The sequence below is a fragment of the Somniosus microcephalus genome, chromosome 6 (genome assembly GCF_052327205.1).
Source record: "Somniosus microcephalus isolate GS21.2 chromosome 6, FLI_Smic_1.0, whole genome shotgun sequence".
In the NCBI taxonomy this organism is placed as follows: domain Eukaryota; kingdom Metazoa; phylum Chordata; class Chondrichthyes; order Squaliformes; family Somniosidae; genus Somniosus; species Somniosus microcephalus.
In genome coordinates this window covers 67579160-67605133 of record NC_140992.1, presented here as the reverse complement: position 1 = coordinate 67605133, position 25974 = coordinate 67579160, and the positions used below count along the sequence as shown (strand labels likewise).

The window sequence follows — 25974 nt, the reverse complement described above, 5'->3', positions numbered from 1 at the left end:
AGACGTATAAATACTGTGGCTACAAGAGCAGGTCAGAGGCTGGGTATTCATAGAAGAATCATAGGCATTTACAGCACAGAACAAGGCCATTTGGCCCTTTGTTTGTGTGCCGGCTGAAAAAGAGCTATCCAGCCTAATCCCACTTTCCAGCTCTTGGTCCGTAGCCTTGTAGGTTACGGCATGTCAAGTGCACATCCAAGTACTTTTTAAATGCAATGAGGGTTTCTTCCTCTACCAGGCAGTGAGTTCCAGACCCCCACCACCCACTGGGTGAGAAAAATTATCCTCAACACCCCTCTAATCCTTCTACCAATTACTTTAAATATATGCCCCCTGGTTATTGACCTCTCTGATAAGGGAATAAGTCCTTCCTAGCCACTCTATCCAGGCCCCTCATAATTTTATACATCTCAATTAAATCTCCCCTCAGCCTCCTCTGTTCCAAAGAAAACAACCACAGCCTATCCAATCTTACTTCATAGCTAGTCCTGTCCTGGCAACATCCTCATAACTCTCCTCTGTGCCCTCTCTAGTATGGCGAGTGACTCACCTCCTGACTCCCCAAAGCCTTTCCACCATCTACAAGGCAGAAATCAGGAGTGTGATGGAATACTCTACACTTGCCTGGATGAGAGCAGCTCCAACAATACTAAAAAAGCTCGATACCATCCAGGACAAAGCAGCCCACTTGATTGACACCCCATCCACCACCTTAAACATTCACTCCCTCCACCACCGGTGCACCGTGGCTGCAGTGTGTACCATCTACAAGGTGCACCATCTACAAGGCTGCAGCAACTCACCAAGGCTTCTTCGACAGCACCTCCTAAACCCGCGACCTCTACCACCTAGAAGGACAAGGGCAGCAGACATATGAGAACACCACCACATCCAAGTTCCCCTCCAAGTCACACACCCTCCTGACTTGGAAATATATCGCCGTTCCTTCATCGTTACTGGGTCAAAATCCTGGAACTCCCTCCCTATCAGCACTGTGGGAGTATCTTCACCTCACGCACTGCAGCGGTTCAAGGTGGCGGCTGATCACCACCGTCTCGAGGGCAATTAGAGATGGGCAATAAATGCAGGCGTTGCCAGCGATGCCCACATCCCATGAATGAATTTTAAAAAATCATTATCACATTGCTGTTTGTGGGACCATGCTGCGTGCAAATTGGCTGCCGCATTGCCAAGCTGTTCCAGTACAGCTACAACACTGGCATCTACCCGGCAATGTGGAAAATTGCCCAAGTATGTCCTGTCTACAAAAAGCAGGACAAATCCGACCCGGCCAATTACCATCCCATCAGTCTACTCTCAATCATCAGCAAAGTGATGGAAGGTGTCGTCGACAGTGCTATCAAGTGGCACTTACTCAGCAATAACCTGCTAACTGACGCCCAGTTTGGGTTCTGCCAGGGCCACTCAGCTCCTGACCTCATTACAGCCTTGGTCCAAACATGGACAAAAGAGCTGAACTCGAGGTGAGGTGAGGTGAGAGTGACTGCCCTTGACATCAAGGCAGCATTTGATCGAGTGTGGCATCAAGGAGCCCTAGCAAAACTGAAGTCAATGGGAATCAAGGGGAAAACTCTCCATTGGTTGGAATCATACCTAGCACAAAGGAAGTTGGCTGTGGTTGTTGGAGGTCATTCATCTCAATCACATGACATCACTGCAGGAGTTCCTCAGGGCAGTGTCCTAGGCCCAACCATCTTCAGTTGTTTCATCAATGACCTTCCCTCCATCATAAGGTCAGAAGTGGGGATGTTTGCTGATGATTGCACACTGTTCAGCACCATTCGAGACTTGTCAGATACTGACGCAGTTCGTGTCCATATGCAGCAAGACCTGGACAACATTCAGACTTGGGCTGACAAGTGGCAAGTAACATTCGCACCACACAAGTGCCAGGCAATGACCATCTCCAACAAGCGAGACTCTAACCATCTCCCCTTGACATTCAATGGCATTACCATCGCTGAATCCCCCACTATCAACATCCTGGGGGTTAACATTGATCAGAAACTGAACTGGACCAGCCATATAAATACTGTGGCTACAAGAGCAGGCCAGAGGCTGGGAATTCTGCGGCGAGTGTCTCACCTCCTGACTCCCCAAAGCCTTTCCACCATCTACAAGGCACAAGTCAGGAGTGTGATGGAATACTCTCCACTTGCCTGGATGAGTGCAGCTCCAACAACACTCAAGAAGCTCGACACCATTCAGGATAAAGCAGTCCGCTTGATTGGCACTTCATCCACCACCTTCAACATTCACTCCCTCCACCACCGGCGCACTGTGGCTGCAATGTGTACCATCTACAAGATACACTGCAGCAACTCGCCAAAGCTCCTTCAACAGCACCTTCCAAACCCGCGACCTCTACCACTTAGAAGGACAAGGGCAGCAGACGCATGGGAACATCACCACCTGCAAGTTCCCCTCCAAGCCACACACCATCCTGATTTGGACCTGTATCGCCGTTCCTTCACTGTCGCTGGGCCAAAATCCTGGAACTCCCTTCCTAACAGCATTGTGGGTGTACCTACACCATATGGACTGCAGCGGTTCAAGAAGGCGGCTCACCACCATCTTCTCAAGGGCAATTAGGGATGGGCACTAACTGCAGGCCTAGCCAGCGACGCCCACATCCCATCAATGAATAAAAAAAAAGTGACTACATTTCAAATACTCCATTAGCTGTAATGTGTTTTGGGACATGCTGAGGTTGTGAAAGGCTCATAACATTATAGGGCTGATTTTCTACCGATGTTAAACTGGCAACTGTAAAAGGAAATCAGGCAGGGAGCTCCCTACTACTGATGCCACTTCCAAGGATTCCCGCCAGTAGTGATGTCAAGTGCAAAATATGTTATATGACATATTTTCTTCCATTTGCTCCCTAATCATGTCATTGTAATTAGTGATGTAAGAAAACTACTAGGCACTTGGTCTAAGTATTAAACAAGGCGTTAATCAATTGTTTTTCAACATGGAGATCTAGTTATGTCCTTCATTAGTTCCTGTTAAAGAATGTCCTGAGCAAGCTGGGCCCATGCCCGAGTATTTATACTCTCCCTGGACAGCGCCACCAGCAGGCCGCCCAGTATCATTTCATAAGTCATTTCCACATGAATGACAAGATTCATGTCAATTAGTTCGTTTGTTTTATACCTTATTTGAACATGATAAATTATAGTTTCTGAGAAAAAAATGGCAAACAAAAGGATTTGGATTTTTTTTTAGCAATTGATTAGTGCACTTGGCTTCTGTCTTCTGCTCTTCTAACACATTAATATATGATTGAATCCCAAAGAATAAATGTGCATGTCATCCAATCAGTTAGAGGAATTTTGTTTGAAGCAGATCACATTTATATATAAACCAATCAACTGTGAGAGGTTTGTAGTATACATTTATAAATTAATCAATTTAAATAAATTTGACTTTGATTAAGAGCAACACATGAGAGTTACACAAAAGCATAAAAAGAATTGTGTTACAGGATATGTGTTACAGAAAGTGTGCTAAAGAAAATGTATGATGGCATGCGATATATGCAACCGTTGCAAGTTATCATAGATAGATGGATGGATAGAAAAATGGATAGATGTTAGAATCCCATGGGCAAGATAACAGAGATCCTAGGGGAGATGGGGTGACACCATAGTTGAGGTGATTTGCATGGGAAGAGAGACTTGCCATTGTCTTAATGTTCTTTTTTCATTTCAAATGTTCTTATGTAACAGCAACGTCACCTGACTTTTACCTTTCCTGTTTTAATGCTGCTAGCTTCTCTTCTGCTTGACTTAGGGCAGTTTTTAGAGTCAGAAGTTCATTTAGTGAGTGTGAAGATCGGTTTTGTATTTCTGACTCCTTACGGACTTTCGCTTCTAGCTGTTCTTCTAAACTTTTACACTTTTGTTCACAATGCAGCCATTCTTCCTCTTTTTCTTTTATTTCTTTGCTGTGATAATATAAAGAATACCAGTAGTTGAAATTATCTTCTGGGTACATTACTGGTATTGCACAACAGCAAATGAAAACCTATCACTTACCTGGATTTCAATTCTTCACGTGCACACTCCAGTTTTGTTACCCTTGAGAGAAGATCTGCTGCTTCCTTTGATTTATTCCTGCGTGGATATAAAAGCAATGATGATTAAATTTGGCATCATCCATTCTTTTTTAAATAAGCACCTAACCCAAAATCAGAGACTAGAAGGGCTGATTTTAACTGCCAGTGGGAAGCCAGAGGGAGCAGACGGCAATCCCGTACAGGAATGAGAGTTGCAAACCTGGCATAACTCACCGAGAACTCTGCTTTCCTCCAATTCTGGCCTCCTGTGCATCCCCCACTTCCTTTGCCCCACCATTGGCAGCTGTGTCTTCAGCTGTCTCGGCCCTAAGGTCTGGAACTCACTTTCAAAATTCTTTGCCTCTCCACCTCTCTCTCCTCCTTTAAGATGCTACTTAAAACTTACCTCTTTAACCAAATGTTTGGCCACCTGTCCTAATGTCTCCTTATGTGGCTTGGTGTACATTCTTGTCTGATTACGCTCCTGTGAAGCACCTTGGGATGTTTTACTACGTTAAAGATGCTATATAAATGCAAGTTGTTGTTGTTACACCATACTTGCAGAACAGTTCTAACTAATAATAAACAGCGCAGAGCTAAAGTGTTGACTTACAGCATGAAGAACGTTGGGCAAATACTGAATGATAATGTCATAGGTTGTCGATATAAACAAATTAATCTTGATTTTCTTTTAATAGGAACAGCATCAGTTGAAGGTACTTGAACTCCTTTAAAATGTCACAAGGAAGCTAGTCACGGCAGAGCAATTAGTGAGGCAGCATAACGTTATTTTCAGAACAGAATGTGTAAATAAAAGTATTCATGTCCAACAGTTTGTCATGCATTCTATTTATATATTAAATAAAGTGTATATCAACAATGGAACACATAATGGGCTAGATTTTGCTGGCGTGTGGTATCTCGTAGCATGGCCCATTAGTTAGACTTACAATTGCACATTTAGGTTTAAAAAATTTTTATCCATAAAGTTGCTGGAAGTGTGAGCTGATAATGGTGCGGCAAGGGCAACAGGGCATCTGGGACTTTGGTGAACAACAGGACAAACAGTGTATCTTTTTACTCAAAGGATTGAGAAATAAACAGAGGACGGAGGGTGAATTAGAGTGGGTGAAAAGGTTGTTGGTAGTCTTTAACAATGATCATGTTGTTGAAAGGGTTAAATGCTGATAATTACTGGACTTAACTTTCTCTGGCGAGTTTAATATGCAATTAATGTGCAAATGTAGCAACTTAATGAAAATCGTGGGGACATTAAGTGCGAGATGCCATTTTTGCAAAGCTAAAGGTGCAAATCGGCCAGCATTTTGTGGCGATTCTTTTTAATAAGGCTGAATTTTCTGCCCGAGTTACACTGATTTTCTGGTGTTACTTGGAAAATTGGGCGGGGACTGTATGACTGGTGTAGAGAAACAGTGGCTTGCAATCAGATATGCTAAAGCACTTTTAAGAGCAAGGACCCATCTGAAAGAAAGAGATCTCCCTTGCAGCACCCATTTTAGCCTACAGCGTTCTGTTCAGACAGTAAATTATGAGTACAATGTCTCTTTTGCACTGGAATCAGGCTTTTAATGAGCCCAGCACACTTCTGGGTTATGTTCTGCAGGCTATCTGCATGGGACACTTGGTAGGCCTCAGGCTTAAGCGCCCATAATGCGGGAAGCAAGCACTGATGGACAGTGTTGCTACAGCCGGCGAAGTTCGCATTATTTGTCTCATCAAGCAGCTGAAGTAACTAACTGTTAATTTGCCTTTTCTCTTTTCAAATGTTGACAGAACTGTGTGTTTCTAGCATTTTCTGTTTTAATTTCAGATTTTCAGCATGTGCATCTTTTTCTTCTTTCTTCCTAAAAAGTGAAACTTGAGCAGTTTACTAATGTTATATTAACCCCAGTATGTCTTATTGCTTTGTAATATAATCTATGGCCTGTTATTCTTTAATGTATATACAAATCTAAGAATTTCTTATTATATAAAGTATTCTACAAGCAGAAATAAGGTTGTTCATATTTAGACTTGAAACACAGGCAGTACTCGCCCACATATGTACCACAAGATCTGACTTGCAGTGATCTTGGGATTTACTTCGCTTCATGTTACAGAAGAACAAAAAGCAGCGGGTTACAAGATTGTAATTAAGTTGGATGGGGGGAGGAGGGTTGATTACATCATAAATCATGACTGCAATGTTTGAATGCAGGGCAGAACTCCAGGAAATCCAGCCACTAGCACAGGCTGCTGATAAGTGATGCAGATTTTAGACAGTAAGTAGATTAAATTTAATTTTCAGTAATGGAAACATGTCGGCAACTATGGTATAATCATCTTTATAAAATACGTAAATTGCAATTTTCATTAACTTTCAAAGGGTTGTTATGATCTCAGAGTAAACTCTACAAATGATAGTGGGATCCTATGTAGTTCACTATAACAACCACAGCAATTTACATTTCTTTTATGCAGCAAAATATTCGAAGTGTTTGTTGTGTATTTTGAATGTGTATTAGAATTGTCCCACATGGGATACCATAGTGGTGATTTGCAATGCACTATGGGAAATGTAGTGCATTGAGTGAAGAAGCACATTGTAAATAAAATGGCCGTTAACTAAACTCTCCACCCCGGAGTCCTTCTTAATTGTTATATAGGTAAGGGTATAAAACCCCTTGAGACACAATAAAACTGGCGACGAGGACGACGGACTTGTGCATCACTTTGCACTGGAATCGGCGATGTTTAAAGTAAGAAGTTCCTGTCTTTTCTTAATGGCGCGCCTGCAGTTTAGTGCTGATGCAATCGCCTCGTAAAGGTGGCGGTTCGTGTGTTACACAAATAAGGGGGAGAGTAACGATACAGTGAAACGAAGTGGAGGAAAAGGACTGTAAAAAATTTTTTTAAAGTGGAGGAAAAGGACTGTAAAGAAAAAAAAAGATAACAAAATGGCTATGCTAACCAGAGCGTTTGGACCATTTTGATGAAACGGCGGAGCAATGGAGTGCTTATACAGAGCGTTTCGGATTTTTCGTGACTGCAAATGGCATTAAAGATGACGTGAAAGTGGCGACGTTCCTCAGTGTGATCGGAGCAAAAACATTTGGCTTGTTACGGAGTTTGATGCACCCGGATAAGCCTGGCGCTAAGACATATGATCAGATTGTGGAAGTTTTGGAAACACATTTCGCACCCAAGCCACTGCTGATTGCCGAGAGGTTCAGGTTTCACAAACGAAACCAAGGGGAGGATGAGTCCATAGCCGAATATGTTGCAGTGCTAAAGAAGCTAACTGAGCATTGTGAGTTTGGTGAAACTCTAAATGACACTGTCCGTGATAGGTTTGTGTGTGGATTAAGATGTGAAGTAACACAGAAGCGTTTGCTCACGACTGACAAACTGACGCTTAAATCAGCAGAGGAGCTCGCTGTGTCTATGGAGCTAGCAGCTAAAGATGCACAGCTGTTGGGGGCTGCAACAAGAGTGCACAGGGTAGCAGCTACACCGGATAAGCATGCAAGGGGCGCCAGAGAGTGTTACAGATGTGGAAGGTCAGGTCATCAGCCATCTGACTGCTGGTGTAAAGACCTGACCTGTCGGAAATGTGAAAAGAAAGGACACATTGAACGTGTGTGTAAAGGGCAAAGCAAACAATCCTACACAGAAACACACAAAAACAAACAAGGAAACACATCCAATTGGCGTTCTAAAAAGAAAAACCTACACATGGTGAAACAAGAACAGGAAGACAGTGACACAGACTCTGATGGGGAGCTGAATCTCCATGTGTTAACGGTGAATGGAGGCTCATCAGGCTATGGAGTCACTCCACTACTAGAGGGAATACCGGTCAAAATGGAGCTGGATACGGGGGCCGCTGTCTCCTTGATTTCAGAGAAGCTATTCAAAGAAAAACTGAACCACCTATCACTGACGCTGGCCAAGCTCATCTTAAAGACCTGCACTGGGGAAACAGTCCCAATGCTGGGTAAGACAGAGGTCAAGGTGGAGCTTAATGGACAAACTGTGATGCTGCCAGTTTACGTGGTCAAGGGTGACTATCCATCCCTGATGGGCAGGCCATGGTTGGAGAAAATTCATCTGGATTGGAAAAAAGTGAATGCGGTGTCAGTCGAAGAGGCGGGGCTAGCGGCAGTGTTGACAAAGCATGCGGCTGTCTTTGACGGAGAATTGGGGAGCATGAAGGGGATTACGGTCAAACTCAAGGTGAAGCCTGACAGCCAGCCACGATTCCTGAAGGCCAGGAACGTTCCCTACGCCCTCAGACCAAAGGTGGAGGCTGACCTGGAGCGTCTGGTCAAGATAGGGGTCCTGGTGCCGGTTTCGCACAGTGAGTGGGCCACGCCCGTGGTACCAGTGATGAAGAGTGACGGGGTGGTTCGCTTATGCGGAGATTTCAAAGTAACAGTGAATCCTGTGCTCTCAGCTGAACAGTACCCCCTCCCCATCATTGAAGATCCTTTCGCGGGTCTAGCAGGCGGTCAGAAATTTAGCAAGATTGATCTATGCCAAGCCTACTTGCAGATGCATGTAGAAGAGGACTCACAGAAGTACCTCACCATCACCACCCACAAGGGCCTCTACAGGTACTGCCGCCTACCCTTTGGTATAACGTCAGCACCAACATTGTTTCAGCGGGCTATGGACCAGATCTTAAGCAGCATTCCAGGGGTACAATGTTATCTCGACGATATCATTGTCACAGGAAAGGACGACAACGAGCATCTGCAGAACCTGACGAAGACACTGGGAAGACTTGAAGAATATGGCTTACGCGTTCGCAAGGACAAATGCGAATTTTTCAAGCTATCAGTGGAGTACCTAGGCCATGTCATCGACGCGGACGGCCTACACACAGCACCGTCGAAAGTGAAAGCCATTGCCGACGCTCCTGCACCTACAAATGTCGGCCAGCTGCGGTCATTCTTAGGTCTCCTGAACTATTACGGAAAGTTTATTCCACAGCTGGCATCACTGTTGAAGCCATTACATGAGTTGCTGTGTCAGGGCAAGGCCTGGGCGTGGACGAAGGAGTGCGAAGCTGCATTCAAGAAAGCCAAAGCAGCTTTGACTGACCCCAGAGTGTTGACGCACTTTGACTCGTCGTTGCAAATTCAGCTGGCCTGTGACGCGTCGCCTTATGGCGTCGGCGCGGTCGTGTCCCACATCTTTCCCTCAGGCGAAAAGAAGCCGATTGCATTCGCGTCAAGGTCCCTGAGCAAGGCGGAGGTGAAATACCCGCAGATCGAAAAAGAGGCTTTGGGCATCATCTTTGGAATCAAAATGTTCCATCACTACTTGTTCGGAAGGAAATTCACCTTGCTGACGGATCATCGTCCTCTGACATCGATCTTTGGTCCACACACAGGAATACCCTCCCTGGCAGCGTGCAGGATGCAGTGCTGGGCGCTGATGTTAAGCGCTCACAATTACAACATCAAATACCGGAGGTCAGCAGCACATGGCAATGCGGACAGATTGTCAAGACTTCCGCTGCCTGTGCCCTCTGAACGCTGTGAGCAGAAGATTTTCTACTTTGACATGGTGAGCAATGCCCCTGTCACGGCCCGGCAGGTCAAGAAAGAGACCAGACTGGACCCTACGCTATCCAAGGTGCTGGATCGGGAGATGTGAGGAGACGGATCACGGGTGTCAGACGCACCACCTGAGCTCCTACCTTACCTGTCAAGAGGGAAGGAGTTGTCTGTCACGTCAGGATGCCTCCTTTGGGGCATGCGAGTGATCATACCACCAAAGCTGTGGAAACATGTCTTCAATGAGCTGCACTCAGGACATTGTGGTATTGTCTGGATGAAGGAGCTGGCACGAAGCTACTTCTGGTGGCCTGGTCTGGATCATGAAATTGAAGTTGAAGCAAAATCATGCCCATCATGCGAGACAACCAGGGATACGCCAGGAGCAGCGCCACTGCATCCATGGGAATGGCCGGCGACACCGTGGCAACGGATCCATCTGGACTTCGCGGGACCAGTGGAAGGAGCGATGTTCCTGGTCGCGGTGGACTCCCATTCCAAATGGCCGGAGGTTGCAGTAATGTCCACCACCACTACGGAGAAAACCATCGAGACTCTGAGAGAGATGTTCGGGCGATTTGGTCTGCCGGAGCAGATCGTAACCGACAATGGAACACAGTTCACATCCCAGGAGATGGAGGAGTTCCTCAAGAGCAATGGAATCCAGCACACGTTCTCCACGCCTTATCATCCATCCACGAATGGATTGGTGGAGAGATTTGTCAGAACGCTGAAACGCGCGTTGAAAGCAGCAAGAAGTGATGCTCCTCTAAAGCAGCGCCTGAATGCTTTCTTGCTGAAATACCGAAACACGCCTCATGCTACGACTGGAGCATCTCCTGCTTACCTACTCATGGGAAGGCAGCTACGGACACGCCTTGACCTGCTGAGGCCAACGTCCACAGAAGCAGCGGTGCACGCCAATCAGCAGGATCAAGTCAGCAGACGAGCTCAGAGGTCCAAAGAACGACACTTTGTGGTGGGGGGCAAAGTCCTCGCGCGTAACTACACCACCCCGGAGCGGTGGGTCCCGGCTACGGTCATTCAAAAGACGGACCCGTTTCATACCGAGTCCGCACCGGAGACGACCGAACATGGAGACGGCATGTAGACCAGTTACTGCCAAGACAGTCGCCACAGGTAACCCAAGAAACAGGATCAAGGACCTGCTGGGGGCTCCAGCAGGGACTGGTCGTCCGACCCTGAGATGGTGGCACCATCCACTCTTGTGCCATCGAGGGAGGAAGCCACGCCTGCAGGGTCACGGGAGAGCCAGCCAGAGCCTGCTCCTGAGACTAAGCGTTACCCCCAAAGAGAAAGGCAGCCTCCAGAGCGCCTTAGTTACAGTTAGTGCTAACCTGTGTGCATGGGGCAGAATAATCCCCAGGGTTAGCGGAATGTAGAGGCAGTCTACCCTCTCTTCCAAAGTTATAGTCATTTTCAGTTATTCTGTTTTGTGGACATTCTATTTTAAGGGGGAGGAAATATGTTGTGTATTTTGAATGTGCATTAGAATTGTCCCACATGGGATACCGTAGTGGTGATTTGCAATGCACTATGGGAAATGTAGTGCATTGAGTGAAGAAGCACATTGTAAATAAAATGGCCGTTAACTAAACTCTCCACCCCGGAGTCCTTCTTAATTGTTATATAGTTAAGGGTATAAAACCCCTTGAGGCACAATAGTGTTTCACAATTGGGAATAAGACCTTAGCAGAAACATAGAAGATAGGAGCAGGAGTAGGCCATTCGGCCCCTCGAGCCTGCTCCGCCATTCATTGCGATCATGGCTGATCATCCAAATTCAGTACCCTGTCCCTGCTTTCTCCCCAGTTGGAAGGAAATTAGGGGAGATGCCAAAAGTATGGTTGAAGAGGGCTTAGTGAGAATTCCAGAATGTGGGAGCAAGGTGGATGATAGAGTGGAGGGGGAAATGCACAGAAGACCAGAGTTCGATTAGCAGAGAGTATAAGCAGGGTTGGAGGAGGTTTCAGAGATAGGGAGAATTGCACCATGAAGAGATTTATAGAGAAGAAAGATTTTGAAGTAAATACACTGAGCAACAGGAAGCCAGTGGATGGTGGCAATGACAAGATGCTAGGCAAGGAGGACGTTATGTGGGACAGGTTTTGGATGAGTTGATGTAAGTTGAAGATCAGGAGGACAGCAAGCAGGAAAAGTCAAATCTGGAGTTGACAAAGGCATGAATGAGGGTTCCAGCAGCGTTGGAATGAGTTAGGGGTGTAGGTAGGCAATATTGGTGATAGACTGGACGTGGGATTTGAAGCTCAGCTCAGGGTTCGCAAGAGACTAAGGACTAGAAATTCAGTATAGCCACGTTTGAGGCGCTACAACCGGGCGTTCGTAAATTTTGCGCCCGGCGCAACTTAGCGCCACCTTCGCCGATATTCAGTTGCAACGCCCCAAGAGGTTGCTGCTGCGCTAAAGCAGGCGATGCGCGACTCTCATTAGGTGCTAACACCGAGGGCGGGCGCAGTGCATGTGCGGCGAGTTGCTCATTGAGGGCAGACAGTCAGGTGCCGGTCAGCTCTTAAAGGGGGAGGGTGGAATTGTTTGGCTGCCACGCCCTGCACACTGCAGCCCTAAAGCAAGGCCTGAACACTGCTGCTGGAACTGCTCCACGCACAGGAGAATGGAGAAGGCCAGGGAGAGAGCGCAGCGCTTCGGCGAGGGTGACCTGAGGGTGCTGGTTGGCGCAGTGGAGCGCAGGCGCCGTGTCCTCTTCCCTGAGGGTGGCAGGAGGCCGCTGCCCGCCGAATAGCGGAAAGCCTGGAGGGAGGTGGCAAACAGGGTCACATCCAACAGCGTGGTTGGCAGGACTCCAACCCAAAGCCGGAAAAAATTCAACGACCTCACTCAGGTTGTCAGGGTGAGTACCGTTTCCAGTATCCTCCTCATCCCTGCATGTGCACCTCACTTTATGGCCAAAGGGACCTGTAAGCCCTAATGCCCAGCCCTCATGCAGCAGCTAAGAGACTGTCATGAAAAGCACTTGCACATTCAGGACTTTAAACACTGTCAGGGCTATTCGACCATGGGAGGCAGTGCAGGCAAGATCAGGGCTTCACACTGTCAGGGCTATTCAACCATGGGAGGCAGTGCAGGCAAGATCAGGGCTTCACATTGTACTTAGGGGCCGTCCTTTCTCTTGCAGGGCAAGCTGGCGCATAACAGAAGACAGCAGCGACAGACCGGGGGAGGCCGTCCTGACCTGAAACAGCTCAGCGACCTAGAGCAGCGAGTGGAGCGGATCATGGCAGGCCGGCTGATTGGCCCCGTCGCCACTGGAGATGCCGACCCTGTTCTGGGCACCAATGGTAAGGTCATCAACTTTTTGACCTCTCTCTTTCCACTTGCGCCTCACACCAGCATTCTTTGCCACTCTCGAACCAATGCAGTGCATAGCAGCACTCATGCCTCCCTCGCTGTCGCCCTGTCCTCACTCTAAAGCAACTCTTGTGCCTCCCTGCTTTCAGATGGTGAATCGCCAGGTGAGGAGGCAGCCCCTCAAGCTGGCACTGTGTCGGAGTCCGACATAGAGGAGGAGGAAGAAGAAGCCGGCCCATCAGGGACACCCTCAGCCGAGGCAGCCCATGGCCATGATGGTGACATGTCTTCCCTGGAGGGGAGCAGGGGGGAAGGGTCGGAGGAGAGTGAAGTTCCGGGGCCCTGCGGGCTGCAGCAACGCGGGAGGGGTGGGGAAGCACACGGCCTTCTCCCTGGAGGGTGAGTGCGGCCTCCAGTCCTGCTATGGTGAGCGCAGAGGAGGTGCGGCTCCTAGCGGAAATGGGCGCCCAAGCTGAGCGCAGGCACACTGAGCTCATGGCTGCAGTGGCAAGGATGCCTGACTCCATAGAGTCACTGGCAAGGAGTGTGCAGGAATTCGGGGCAGCACATGCCAGGAGTCTGCAACAAATCAGTGCAGCACAGGCCAGGAGTCTGCAGGACTTCGCGGCAGCACAGGCTAGGAGTTAGCAGGACTACGCTGCATCACAGGCGGCTTCTAGCCAAGTGCTCAGTCGTGCCGTGCATTCACTGGCTGCTGTCATGCAGACACAGACCAGGGCCACACGGGCACTAACTGCTGCCACACTCGCAGGATCAGCCAGGCATCGCCGGGGCACTCGCCGCGCCGCAGCAGCCCAGCAGTCTGTGCTTCAGCAGATTGCTGCGTATGCTGCAGTGCTGGCCCGTGCAAGTGCCACTGTATCAGCTGACCAGGGAGTGCCTGTGCTCTGTCAGGTTGGCAGCATTCCTGCAGCCAACACTGTCACTCCTCCACTGCAGCTGCCACCAGCCGTAGGACAGACTGCTGCCGCCCAAGCAGAGTTGGAGCAGTCAGCAGCCGGCCCCTCGAGGCCCAGAGCTGGTCCAGGCCGACCCCCAAGGGCATCTGCCGTCTCACCATCTGACCCTCAGCAGCCTTCCCCCAGCCTTGCTGCAGCCACTGGGGTCCCATTGAGGAGGAGCTGCAGGGTGGGAAGGGGCCAGTCACGGAAGCGAGACGGATCACCCTCGCAGGGGAAAAAGTAGAAGGTGTGGCCAAATGTGCTGTTTTATATATAGAGGTCGAGACTGGTGTATTTGTTTTATAGATAGAGGCCGAGACTGGTGTATTTGTTTTATATATAGAGGCCGAGACTGGTGTATTTGTTTTATATATAGAGGCCGAGACTGGTGTATTTGTTTTATATATAGAGGCCGAGACTGGTGAAATTTGTTTTATATATAGAGGCCGAGACTGCTGTATTTGTTTTATATATAAAGGCCGAGACTGGTGTATTTGTTTTATATATAGAGGCCGAGACTGGTGTATTTGTTTTATATACAGAGGCCGAGACTGGTGTATTTGTTTTATATACAGAGGCCGAGACTCGTGTATTTGTTTTATATACAGAGGCCGAGACTGGTGTATTTGTTTTATATACAGAGGCCGAGACTGGTGTATTTGTTTTATATACAGAGGCCGAGACTGGTGTATTTGTTTTATATACAGAGGCCGAGACTGGTGTATTTGTTTTATATACAGAGGCCGAGACTGGTGTATTTGTTTTATATACAGAGGCCGAGACTGGTGTATTTGTTTTATATACAGAGGCCGAGACTGGTGTATTTGTTTTATATATAGAGGCCGAGACTGGTGTATTTGTTTTATATATAGAGGCCGAGACTGGTGTATTTGTTTTATATATAGAGGCCGAGACTGGTGTATTTGTTTTATATATCGAGGCCGAGACTGGTGTATTTGTTTTATATATAAAGGCCGAGACTGGTGTATTTGTTTTATATATAGGGGCCGAGACTGGTGTATTTGTTTTATATATAGAGGCCGAGACTGGTGTATTTGTTTTATATATAGAGGCCGAGACTGGTGTATTTGTTTTATATATAGAGGCCGAGACTGGTGTATTTGTTTTATATATAGAGGCCGAGACTGGTGAAATTTGTTTTATATATAGAGGCCAAGACTGGTGTATTTGTTTTATATATAAAGGCCGAGACTGGTGTATTTGTTTTATATATAGAGGCCGAGACTGGTGTATTTGTTTTATATACAGAGGCCGAGACTGGTGTATTTGTTTTATATACAGAGGCCGAGACTCGTGTATTTGTTTTATATACAGAGGCCGAGACTGGTGTATTTGTTTTATATACAGAGGCCGAGACTGGTGTATTTGTTTTATATACAGAGGCCGAGACTGGTGTATTTGTTTTATATACAGAGGCCGAGACTGGTGTATTTGTTTTATATACAGAGGCCGAGACTGGTGTATTTGTTTTATATACAGAGGCCGAGACTGGTGTATTTGTTTTATATATAGAGGCCGAGACTGGTGTATTTGTTTTATATACAGAGGCCGAGACTGGTGTATTTGTTTTATATATAGAGGCCGAGACTGGTGTATTTGTTTTATATATCGAGGCCGAGACTGGTGTATTTGTTTTATATATAAAGGCCGAGACTGGTGTATTTGTTTTATATATAGGGGCCGAGACTGGTGTATTTGTTTTATATATAGAGGCCGAGACTGGTGTATTTGTTTTATATATAGAGGCCGAGACTGGTGTATTTGTTTTATATATAGAGGCCGAGACTGGTGTATTTGTTTTATATATCGAGGCCGAGACTGGTGTATTTGTTTTATATATAAAGGCCGAGACTGGTGTATTTGTTTTATATATAGGGGCCGAGACTGGTGTATTTGTTTTATATATAGAGGCCGAGACTGGTGTATTTGTTTTATATATAGAGGCCGAGACTGGTGTATTTGTTTTATATATAAAGGCCGAGACTGGTGTATTTGTTTTATATATAAAGGCTGAGACTGGTGTATTTGTGTTTTTTGGGGGGGTTTCTCTCCATTAGTTTGTCATGTGGGAAGGACACAGAGGTCTCACAGGTCTCACAGTAAAAAAAATTCTTAAATCGCACTGTCCATGTTTGCTTTTGGAAGTCTTGGTTGCCTTGATCGGCTGAGGGCTTGTGGAGCGGCTACATTCATCTTCTGTCATTGGCACAAGCCATTCCCTGAGAGGGGGCCTAGAACCGACTTGCAATAAGCCGCCGACAGGCGGCCCTTGCACTTTCTGCCTCCTTCCCGTGCTGGTGCTCCTCCTCCTCCTCTGGTGGTCCTCCAATGTCTGCTGGCAGTGGCTGAGTCCTGCGAATAGCCAGGTTGTACAGCATGCAGCACACGACAACGAAATGGGAGACTCGCTCAGGCGAGTACTGTAGGGCTCTCCTTTAACGATCCAGAGCGGAACCGTTGCTTCAGCACGCCGATTGTTTGCTCCTGATGTTCCTGGTTGCTTGATGGCTGTCACTGTATCGCTCTTCAGCAGGGGTGCTGGGCGCACGGAGCGGGGTCATCAGCCAGGTGCACAAAGGATAGCCTTTGTCCCCGAGAAGCCATCCTCGTGGGTGAGGCTGGGCCTCGAACATGTCTGCCACAGAAGTCTGGTGCAAGATGAAGGCATCGTGGCTGCTACCTGGAAAGCGGGCATTGACAGCTAGGATGAGCTGCCTGTGGTCATACACCAACTGCACGTTGAGCAAATGGTAGCCCTTCCGGTTGCGGTAATCCTCGGCATTCTCTAGAGGTGCCCGCAAAGCCACATGCGTGAAGTCAATGGTGCCCTGCACCATGGGGAAGCCCGCTAATGCTGCAAAGCCCATTGCACGCTCTTGCTGCTTGTCCAGGGTCATGGGGAAGGAGATGAACTGACGTCTCCTTCTGAAAAGGGCATTGGTCACCTGGCGGATGCAGCAATGTACCGCGAACTGGGAGATGTTGGAAATGTCCCCAGTAGCGGATTGGAAGGAGCCGGTGGCATAGAAGTTGAGAGCCACCGTCACCTTCACTGCCACCGACAGAGACGTCCTGCTCCTCAGCTGTGGCTGCAGATCTCTGCGAAGCAGGTGGCAGATCTCAGTGACCACCTCCCTTCTGAATCGCAGCCTCCGAACACACTGCTCCTCAGACATGTTCAGATATGAGAACTGCTGGCGGTATACCCTGGGTGGGTAAGGCCTCCTTTGCCGACGCCTGTTGGCCCTTCTCCATCTGGCCATGACTGGCACTCTCTCACGGCGTCTCTGAGCCCTTTGAATGCAATGCAGTAAGCCAACGTTTCCACCCATTGCAGCCCCCATTATAAGTTTCCAATCAATGCTATGACACTGAAAGTTAAATACAAGTGCAAAGCTCTGGCCTGAAGCCACAAGTATCTGTGCGAGTGTTGAACCAAACCAGAAAGCTCTCTACCTTTGTCTCTCTCCAAATATCCGTCTCTCACAAAGAAGGAGTGGAGCAAAATGGCTGCCATTTATACTGCAGGAGGAGTCCCCTTTAGTTAGCGCCCCCCCGCAGCGACTGGGAACTGTTCCCCTATACCAGTGTGGTAAACCACTGTATTGTATATTGCCACCTCTGGGTGGCGCTGTGTATGGAGGCATGCCTCAGCTGACTCCACCCACCACTGTGTGGGTTTCGTTCAGACTTGTTCAGTCACTCACGAAGAAGCATGGTCTCTTCTTAGCTAATAAAAGCCTTATTCATCTCTTCTTTCGACTCATCATCTCTTCATCGACTCATCACCTTTTATGAAGTAATTGATAAGCGTATCAATTTTATTAGCTAAAAGTTAAATGGCGACACCTGAGGAGCAACAACAGCAACGGATACAGCAGACATTGCTGAGAGCCCTCAGACCACCACGTCTGGACCTCGACCCTCAAGATGTGGGTGCATCAGCCAAGTTTGAACACTGGCTGAGCTGCTTTGAATCCTTCCTCGCAATCTCACAGGTTACAGAGGAGGATCACAAACTGAAAATTTTGACCGCCCAGGTGAGCCATCAAGTATATATGCTAATCCGGGACTCTAATACGTACGTGGCGGCCCTCGAGCTACTAAAAGGGCAATATACGCGCCCAGTGAACACAATTTACGCCCGACACCTCTTGGGATCCCGCAGGCAGCAACCGGGAGAATCGGTAGGGGCATTTGCACGGGCGCTACTGGCACTCTGCAGAGACTGCGATTGTAAAGCGGTAACGGCTGTGGAGCACGCGCAGGGACTCGCCTGTGATGCCTTCGTCAGGGGCCTCCAGTCAGACCACACCCGGCAGAGACTGCTAGAAAGCAAGGAACCCGACCTGAAGACGGCCATTGCCCTTGCGCTCTCGTTAGAGGAGGCCCACCGAAACCTCGAGGCATACCCCCGTAACGGCGCCGAGACATGGCAATCGAAACCGTGGGACACGGGACCGCCGCCCCCGGCACCAACCGCTGCAGCGACCCAACCGAGACAGCAGCCTCCGGTAAGAACTGCTGCGATGCCCAGTAACCAGGCCCAAAAATGCTATTTCTGTGGCCAGTTAAAACATCCCAGAGCGCACTGCCCAGCTAAGACAGCTACCTGCTCGGGCTGCGGGAAGAAAGGCCATTACGCTAACGCCTGCAAGGGGAAGCCAGCCAGCAGCGCAGCGTGCGGGCCGTGGGAGCAGCCATCTTATCCACCATTTTGTGTACCCCCGGCCGCATGGCATCCGCCGCCATCGTATCCAACGCACTCAACCGCCATTTCGTCACCGGAACCGACCACCGTCTCGGCGGATGACTATAGTGACTCACTAAGCCACATACTGGCCTCCGTGACGCTGGATCAAGCCCTCCCTCACCATCTATCCAGCTCCATGATGGATATCGCGGTAAACGGCCGCGCCACCAGTTGCCTGATCGACAGCGGGAGCACAGAGAGTTTCGTCCACCCCGACACGGTACGTAGCCACTCCCTCACGATTCTGCCAACGCACCATCGCATTTCTATGGCGTCCAAGTCCCAGTCAATGGACATCAGCGGCTACTGTGTGGTGACCCTGTCAGTAGGGGGCACTGAATATCAAAAATTTAAACTGCTAGTCCTGCCCCGTCTTTGCGCTGCCGTCCTGCTAGGGTTGGATTTTCAGTGCCACCTTAAGAGTGTCACACTAGCATACGGTGGACCCCTCCCCCCACTCACAGTCTGCAACCAACAACTTTTAAATCGCCCGCTGCAAACCACCTGCAGCCTTTCCACATTAAAAGTCCCCCCCCCTCCCCTGTTCGCTAACCTCACCCGCGACTGTAAACCCATCGCTACCAAAAGCAGGCGGTACAGTGCCGGGGACAGAGCTTTTATCAGCTCTGAGGTGGAGCGGCTCTTGAAGGAGGGCATTATCGAAGGTAGCACTAGCCCCTGGCGAGCCCAGGTTGTAGTCGTTAAAACCACTGCAAAACGCCGCATGGTAATCGACTACAGCCAAACCATAAACCGGTACACCCAGCTGGACGCGTACCCCCTCCCTCGCATATCTGATATGGTCAATCAGATTGCGCAATACAAAGTATTCTCCACCATCGACCTTAAGTCAGCGTACCACCAGCTGCCCATCCGCCATGAGGACCGCCAGTATACTGCCTTCGAGGCAAACGGCCGCCTCTACCACTTCCTTAGGGTCCCCTTCGGCGTCACCAACGGGGTTTCGGTCTTCCAAAGGGAGATGGACCGAATGGTTGACCAGAACGCGCTGCGGGCAACCTTCCCCTATTTGGATAACGTCACCATCTGCGGCCACGACCAGCAGGACCACGACGTTAATCTAGCAAATTTCCTCCGTACGGCCCAACGGCTGAACCTAACGTACAATAAGGAAAAATGTATGTTTCACACCAAGCGCCTGGCCATCCTCGGCTGCGTGGTGGAGAACGGAGTCATCGGGCCCGACCCCGACAGAATGCGCCCCCTAATGGAGCTACCCCTTCCCCACTGCCAAAAAGCACTGAAGAGATGCCTGGGGTTTTTCTCCTACTACGCCCAGTGGGTGCCCCTCTATGCAGACAAAGCCAGGCCCCTCATCAAAGCCACCTCCTTCCCCCTGACACCAGAGGCGTGTGCAGCCTTCACTCTTATCAAGAACGATATCGCGAAGGCCGCAATGCACGCGGTGGATGAGTCCATCCCCTTCCAAGTGGAGAGCGATGCCTCCGACTTCGCCCTAGCCGCGACCCTTAACCAGGCGGGCAGACCCGTGGCCTTTTTCTCAAGGACCCTCCAGGGCCCCGAGACGAGACACTCCTCCGTCGAAAAGGAGGCCCAGGCTATTGTAGAAGCGGTGCGTCACTGGAGGCATTACCTGGCCGGGAAACGATTTACCCTGCTCACTGACCAGCGTTCAGTAGCTTTTATGTTTAATAATAAGCAGAGGGGTAAAATCAAGAACGACAAGATCTTGAGGTGGAGAATCGAACTCTCCACCTACAATTATGATATCTTGTATCGGCCAGGGAAACTCAATGAGCCCCCAGATGCCCTATCACGTGGTACATGCGCCAACGCGCAGAGTGATAGGCTGCAGTCCCTCCACAATGACCTCTGCCACCCGGGGGTCACCAGGTTTTTCCATTTTATCAAATCCCGTAACCTGCCCTACTCCATCGAGGAGGTCAGGACCATGACCAAGAGCTGCCAAATCTGCGCCGAGTGCAAACCGCACTTCTATAGGCCGGACAGAGCAAGCCTGATCAAGGCCACCCGCCCCTTCGAACGCCTGAGCGTCGATTTTAAAGGGCCCCTCCCCTCCGCTGACCGCAATGTGTACTTCCTCAACATAGTTGATGAGTACTCCCGTTTCCCCTTTGCCATCCCTTGCCCAGACATGACCAGTACCACGGTCATCAAGTGTCTGAATGACATCTTCGCTCTGTTCGGGTTCCCCAGCTATATACATAGCGACAGGGGCTCATCGTTCATGAGCGACGAACTTCGGCAGTACCTGCTAACAAGAGGTATCGCCACGAGCAGGACCACCAGTTACAACCCCCGGGGGAACGGCCAGGTGGAAAGGGAGAACGCGACGGTTTGGAAGGCAGTCCTCTTAGCACTAAAATCTAAGGGCCTTCCGACCTCCCGCTGGCAGGAGGTCCTCCCTGCAGCACTCCACTCCATTCGGTCACTGCTTTGTACTGCCACTAATGCGACCCCTCATGAGAAAATGTTCATTTTCCCCCGGAAGTCTACATCGGGAACCTCGCTACCGGCATGGTTGACTTCTCCTGGGCCCGTCCTACTGCGGAGGCACGTGAGGACGCATAAAACGGACCCCCTGGTCGAGCGGGTGCACCTCCTACACGCCAACCCCCAGTATGCCTGGGTGACATACCCAGACGGGCGGGAGGACACGGTCTCCATACGAGATCTCGCACCCTCGGGTACCCCTGAATTACCACCGTTATCCCCCTTACCACCGTTATCCCCCTTACCACTGTTATCCCCCACCACCCCTCCCAACCCAACCCCTGCAGACGGCATGCCAAAGCCCCAGGAATCTTCGCCAACCACCCAGACACCAGACCCGACGTCGGATGCTGCAACACCACCGCTGCCACCACGACGATCAGGACGTCAGACAAGGCCTCCTGATAGACTTAACTTGTAGTACCCTTCACCCTGCCGGACTTCACATTAAACAAGGGGTGAATGTGGTAAACCACTGTATTGTATATTGCCACCTCTGGGTGGCGCTGTGTATGGAGGCATGCCTCAGCTGACTCCACCCACCACTGTGTGGGTTTCGTTCAGACTTGTTCAGTCACTCACGAAGAAGCATGGTCTCTTCTTAGCTAATAAAAGCCTTATTCATCTCTTCTTTCGACTCATCATCTCTTCATCGACTCATCACCTTTTATGAAGTAATTGATAAGCGTATCAACCAGTCGCGGGGGGCGCCAGGCGCACAATAGGCCGGCGCCACTGAATTTCCGGTTCGGGGCGCACAAAGGGCATTGCACCATGAAATGACGTCAGGATCTGCACGCGCAGCTGAGCGCGCGCAAAGGCTTTGCGCCGCCGCTAAATCTTAACTGAATTTCGCAAGAGGCACACTTCGCGCCGCGCCCGGGCGCTATCCGCTTAGCGCCCCACTTCTCCTCCTCCTAAGGTGCTAGCGGCTGGCGCAAACAACTGAATTTCTAGGCCTAAGGCTATTGTGTTTAATTTTAGCAGGAATCTAGGAAGGGGGATGGAAGTTCCTGGTGGGAACTTTGGTCTTGCTAAGGAAGAGCTTCAGAAAGTTCTGGCTCATCCATGAGTTGATGTCAAACAGCCCACAACTTCTCAAGTGGATGCAGCATTGTTGCAAATAGGCTGTGCAAAAATGTCACTTTGCTTTCTTCTTGTTTCGGTACATTTTAAGGAAACCTATGCAACTGATGTCACCAGGTCAACAAATGAAATGTAAGACAGCCATGTAAGGACATTCTCATATGGTGCAGGATTAGCAAAGCATACAGCAACTGACTAAAACAAGCTTATAAAGGGACAAATGGTGATTTCCCAGTTACACACCTTATCAAATCCATAGAATGGGGAAGGTGAAGGAGAATGGGTAACTAGGTTTGTACATATATTGGTGGACTTAACAAGAACATTTTATTGTATTTAGATTAAATCATGTTAGTTAATGGTTTAAAGTTGCAGTGGTTAGCATGATTGTTGCAGCACACTGTTAAATCTGTTCCTGAGAAATCGCTTGCTGGCTCAACTGTGTTACTAGGCGGCCAATCTTCCTAGAAAATACTGTGCAGTGTGTGATTTATCAATAAATGGGTTGATCAAGAGCATGTTTCAAAGTAAATCAATGTTGCCACTCCTGCAACATAGTGAGAGAAAATATAAAAGTCAAACAGAAGTCTTTGCCTGAAACCCGTGCGGCTCTTAGCGCTGCAGCTTCAAGTCTCCCCCTGCCCGATTTCAACAAAAACAATCACAATTCATATCAGGAGCAGATCAAAAGTAAACTGTAGAATTCAAAATTTCTCCTCTGACTCTGACCCTTCCCATGTTCACTCCCTTTATAATAGAATGCTCCCGATAGTTAGTCGGAAAAGATTCTGTGAACCACAGGGAGTTAGGAGCAATGAGCATGAACTAGGCACTAGGGAAAAGAGATGAGACAGTGTGCACTGGTTAGTTGTAGGGTAAGATGTATAGTTATATTTAAGAAAAATTGTTTTGGTATGTACTATGTGGTAATTTTTAAAAAATGTTTATACATTGACTATTAACTGTTTTTCACCTTAATGTTTGTCAGTGTTTCGGTTTCAGTTTGCAATTTATTTGTTTGTAATGATTAGCTGCTTGAAATAAAAGGGCATATTTACCAATCCTGTGTTCCCAGTGAGGAAGCATAAGTCGGGGAACCAGTTCTATACTGTTGTAGCCCGATCTCAATTCATGCTCCCTGCGAGCACTGCTCCTGGCTGGGCATATGTATTCGTGAATTTATCATAAAATATTTTGCAAATATTGTATTTAATAAGGTGAGGGAAGTCAGTACTGAGGAACGGAACATATTTTGGCAGTTTTTGCAGCCAGTGTTGGCAGTAGTTCTCCCAGGTCAGGTATAATATAGTTATTTCTATAATTCCCCATCAACTGTTCCTAGATCAGGGAGGATACCTGATTGTGAAGCATTTGATGGTTTATGCATTTTGTTTATGCATAACAAATGTACAGAAACATCCTTTAAATAACAGTGGAATAAAAGGCAGTGGAAGTGTATCTTGCCTCAGACCCCATGATCTTGGCTGAAAAGTTCTTAAAGAAAGCTGAGGAATGTTGTTAAATATCTTTGTATTCACACTGGGCATCAGATTCATGCAAATAATATATGTTCTGTGGATTCCCAAAAACAACTTGCATTCAAATAGCGCCTTTAATGTAATAAAAACGTCTTAAGGCGGTTTATAGGTGCGTTAGTAGACAGAATCTGACACCGAGCCACATAAAGAGCTATTAGGACAGGTGACCAAAAGTTTGGTCAAAGAAGTAGGTTTTAAGCTCTTTCTACACTCTGCAAATTTACAGGCATTTTTAAGAACTTTTTTTCTCTTGCTGTTCATATACAAGGTAAGTAATTACATGGGATTGTAAGTTGAACATGGGAAATTGGGAGATGTTGCAGCCTTAGCCAGTTTTTGGATCAAATGAGATACAGCAGCAACTTCTGTTGGTTTACTGGCTACAGGGGTGAACTTTGATGTGTTAAGTGGCCTTTCCCCATCCCTGATATTTTTTATGTACTTATGAATAGATAGCAGGGAGAAGGAAAAACTCAACAGCTGTACCACCTTCAAGTGAAGCACAGACTCTGATACAAGAAAAGTTAAGTTCAACTCTGCTGCCAATTCCAAATAGTTATGCTGTTGCAATCACATGGGCACAATATTTGTTGGATTTTTGTGATTGATGTCACTACCGCATGTGATGGAACAAACCTACTGAACAACACAGTCTGCATATATTTTGCAGAAAATGCCACAAGAAACAGAAATTTTCCTTGACTCTTTATTTTGTTATCTAAAGTGATGCATAATTAGAAGTTTTGGTTATCTCTTGCTATTGTTTCCTCTTACATTTGTGAAGTAGTGCCACATAATAAAATTGAAAGCAGCATGGTGGTAGGCACAGTGCAGCATTGCTAAATGGAATGCGTCAGCCTGGGTTCAGTGTTAGCACTCTCACCTCTGAGTTAGAAGGAGATGGGTTCAAGCTCCACTCCAGGACTTGAGTACATAATCTAAGCTGACACTTCAGTGCAGCACTGAAGTGGTGTTGCACTATCGGAGGTGCAGTCTTTCAGATGAGACATTAAACCGAGGCTCCATCTACCTGTTCAGATGGACTTAGAAGATCCCACGGCACTATTCCAAGACGAGCAGGGGAGTTCTCGCAATTTCCTGGCTAACATTTAATCCTCCAACACTACTCTAAATGGATTATCTGGTCATCTCATTGTTGTTTGTGGGACTTTGCTGTGTGAAAATTGGTTGCCACATTTGCCAACAAAACAGTGACTACACTGCAAAAGTATAAAGGGTGCTCAAAGTAAGTCAAGGCACTGTTTCCAATGCATTTCCTGTACAAAAAACAGAGGCTTCATTCACCTCCTTACCTCCTATGTTCTTTGTGTCATCACCTGGGTGTCAGGGAAACTGACTTACACAAATGGGAACCTCTGGAAACAGTAAAGCATCAAGTTAACTCAGTCACAACTACTCTGAAGTCACATTGCTCGTCATCAGAGGATGAGGAGCCTAGGGACCTAGATCTCAGTGAAAGTCTTCCAAAGAATGAAGATTAGGAAGCATCGATTTCATGTGCAGGCAGTGGACATAGTTGCCATTCATATGATTGAAATGATGGCAAAGTAGAAGAGGCCACTACATAAATCTGCAACGGACTGCAGAAAGTTTCTCTTGGCATGTATAATGTCCAGGAGAGAGTGATAGTCCAGCAGGTTTCTGCAGCATCAAGGTGCCAGCAGGAGGTACGAAAGGTATTGGTGACATTGACACAAGACAGTCAGGAATGGGGTTGGAACCCTGTACCTTCTGACTCAGAGATGGAAATGCTACCAATAAGCCAAAGGTGAGTAGAGCGAACACACTATAGATGGACCAGTTACGATCTCCATGTGCGGCTGACAAGGTGGACAACAGCAAACCTCGTAACAGTCACAAAATTGTGATGTTTTGGGAAATCAGACGGGCTGGGAACTATTATAATAGCAAAATACTGCGGATGCTGGAAATCTGAAATAACAACAGAAAATGCTGGAAATACTCAGCAGGCCAGGCAGCATCCGTGGAGAGAGAAACAGAGTTAACGTTTCAGGTCAGGGACCCTTCATCAGAACTGGAAAAAGATGGAAATGTAACAGATTTTAAGCAGGTGCAGAGACAGGGGGGAGGGGTTTAGGAGGGG

General features: G+C 48.0%; 1 protein-coding gene across 2 annotated transcripts in view; it reads right to left on the bottom strand.

The window, feature by feature from the left end:
• The window catches only part of lekr1 (Leucine-, glutamate- and lysine-rich protein 1), a 310901-nt gene that overhangs the window by 95179 nt on the left and 189748 nt on the right, over nucleotides 1–25974 (bottom strand). For both annotated transcript variants that reach the window (XM_085990355.1, XM_085990356.1), the window contains exons 8-9: nucleotides 4062–4139; nucleotides 3773–3970 (exon numbers count right to left, since the gene is read on the bottom strand). In XM_085990355.1, the coding sequence (XP_085846481.1) occupies nucleotides 3773–3970; nucleotides 4062–4139 (276 nt within the window). The remainder of the gene's footprint in view (nucleotides 1–3772; nucleotides 3971–4061; nucleotides 4140–25974) is intronic.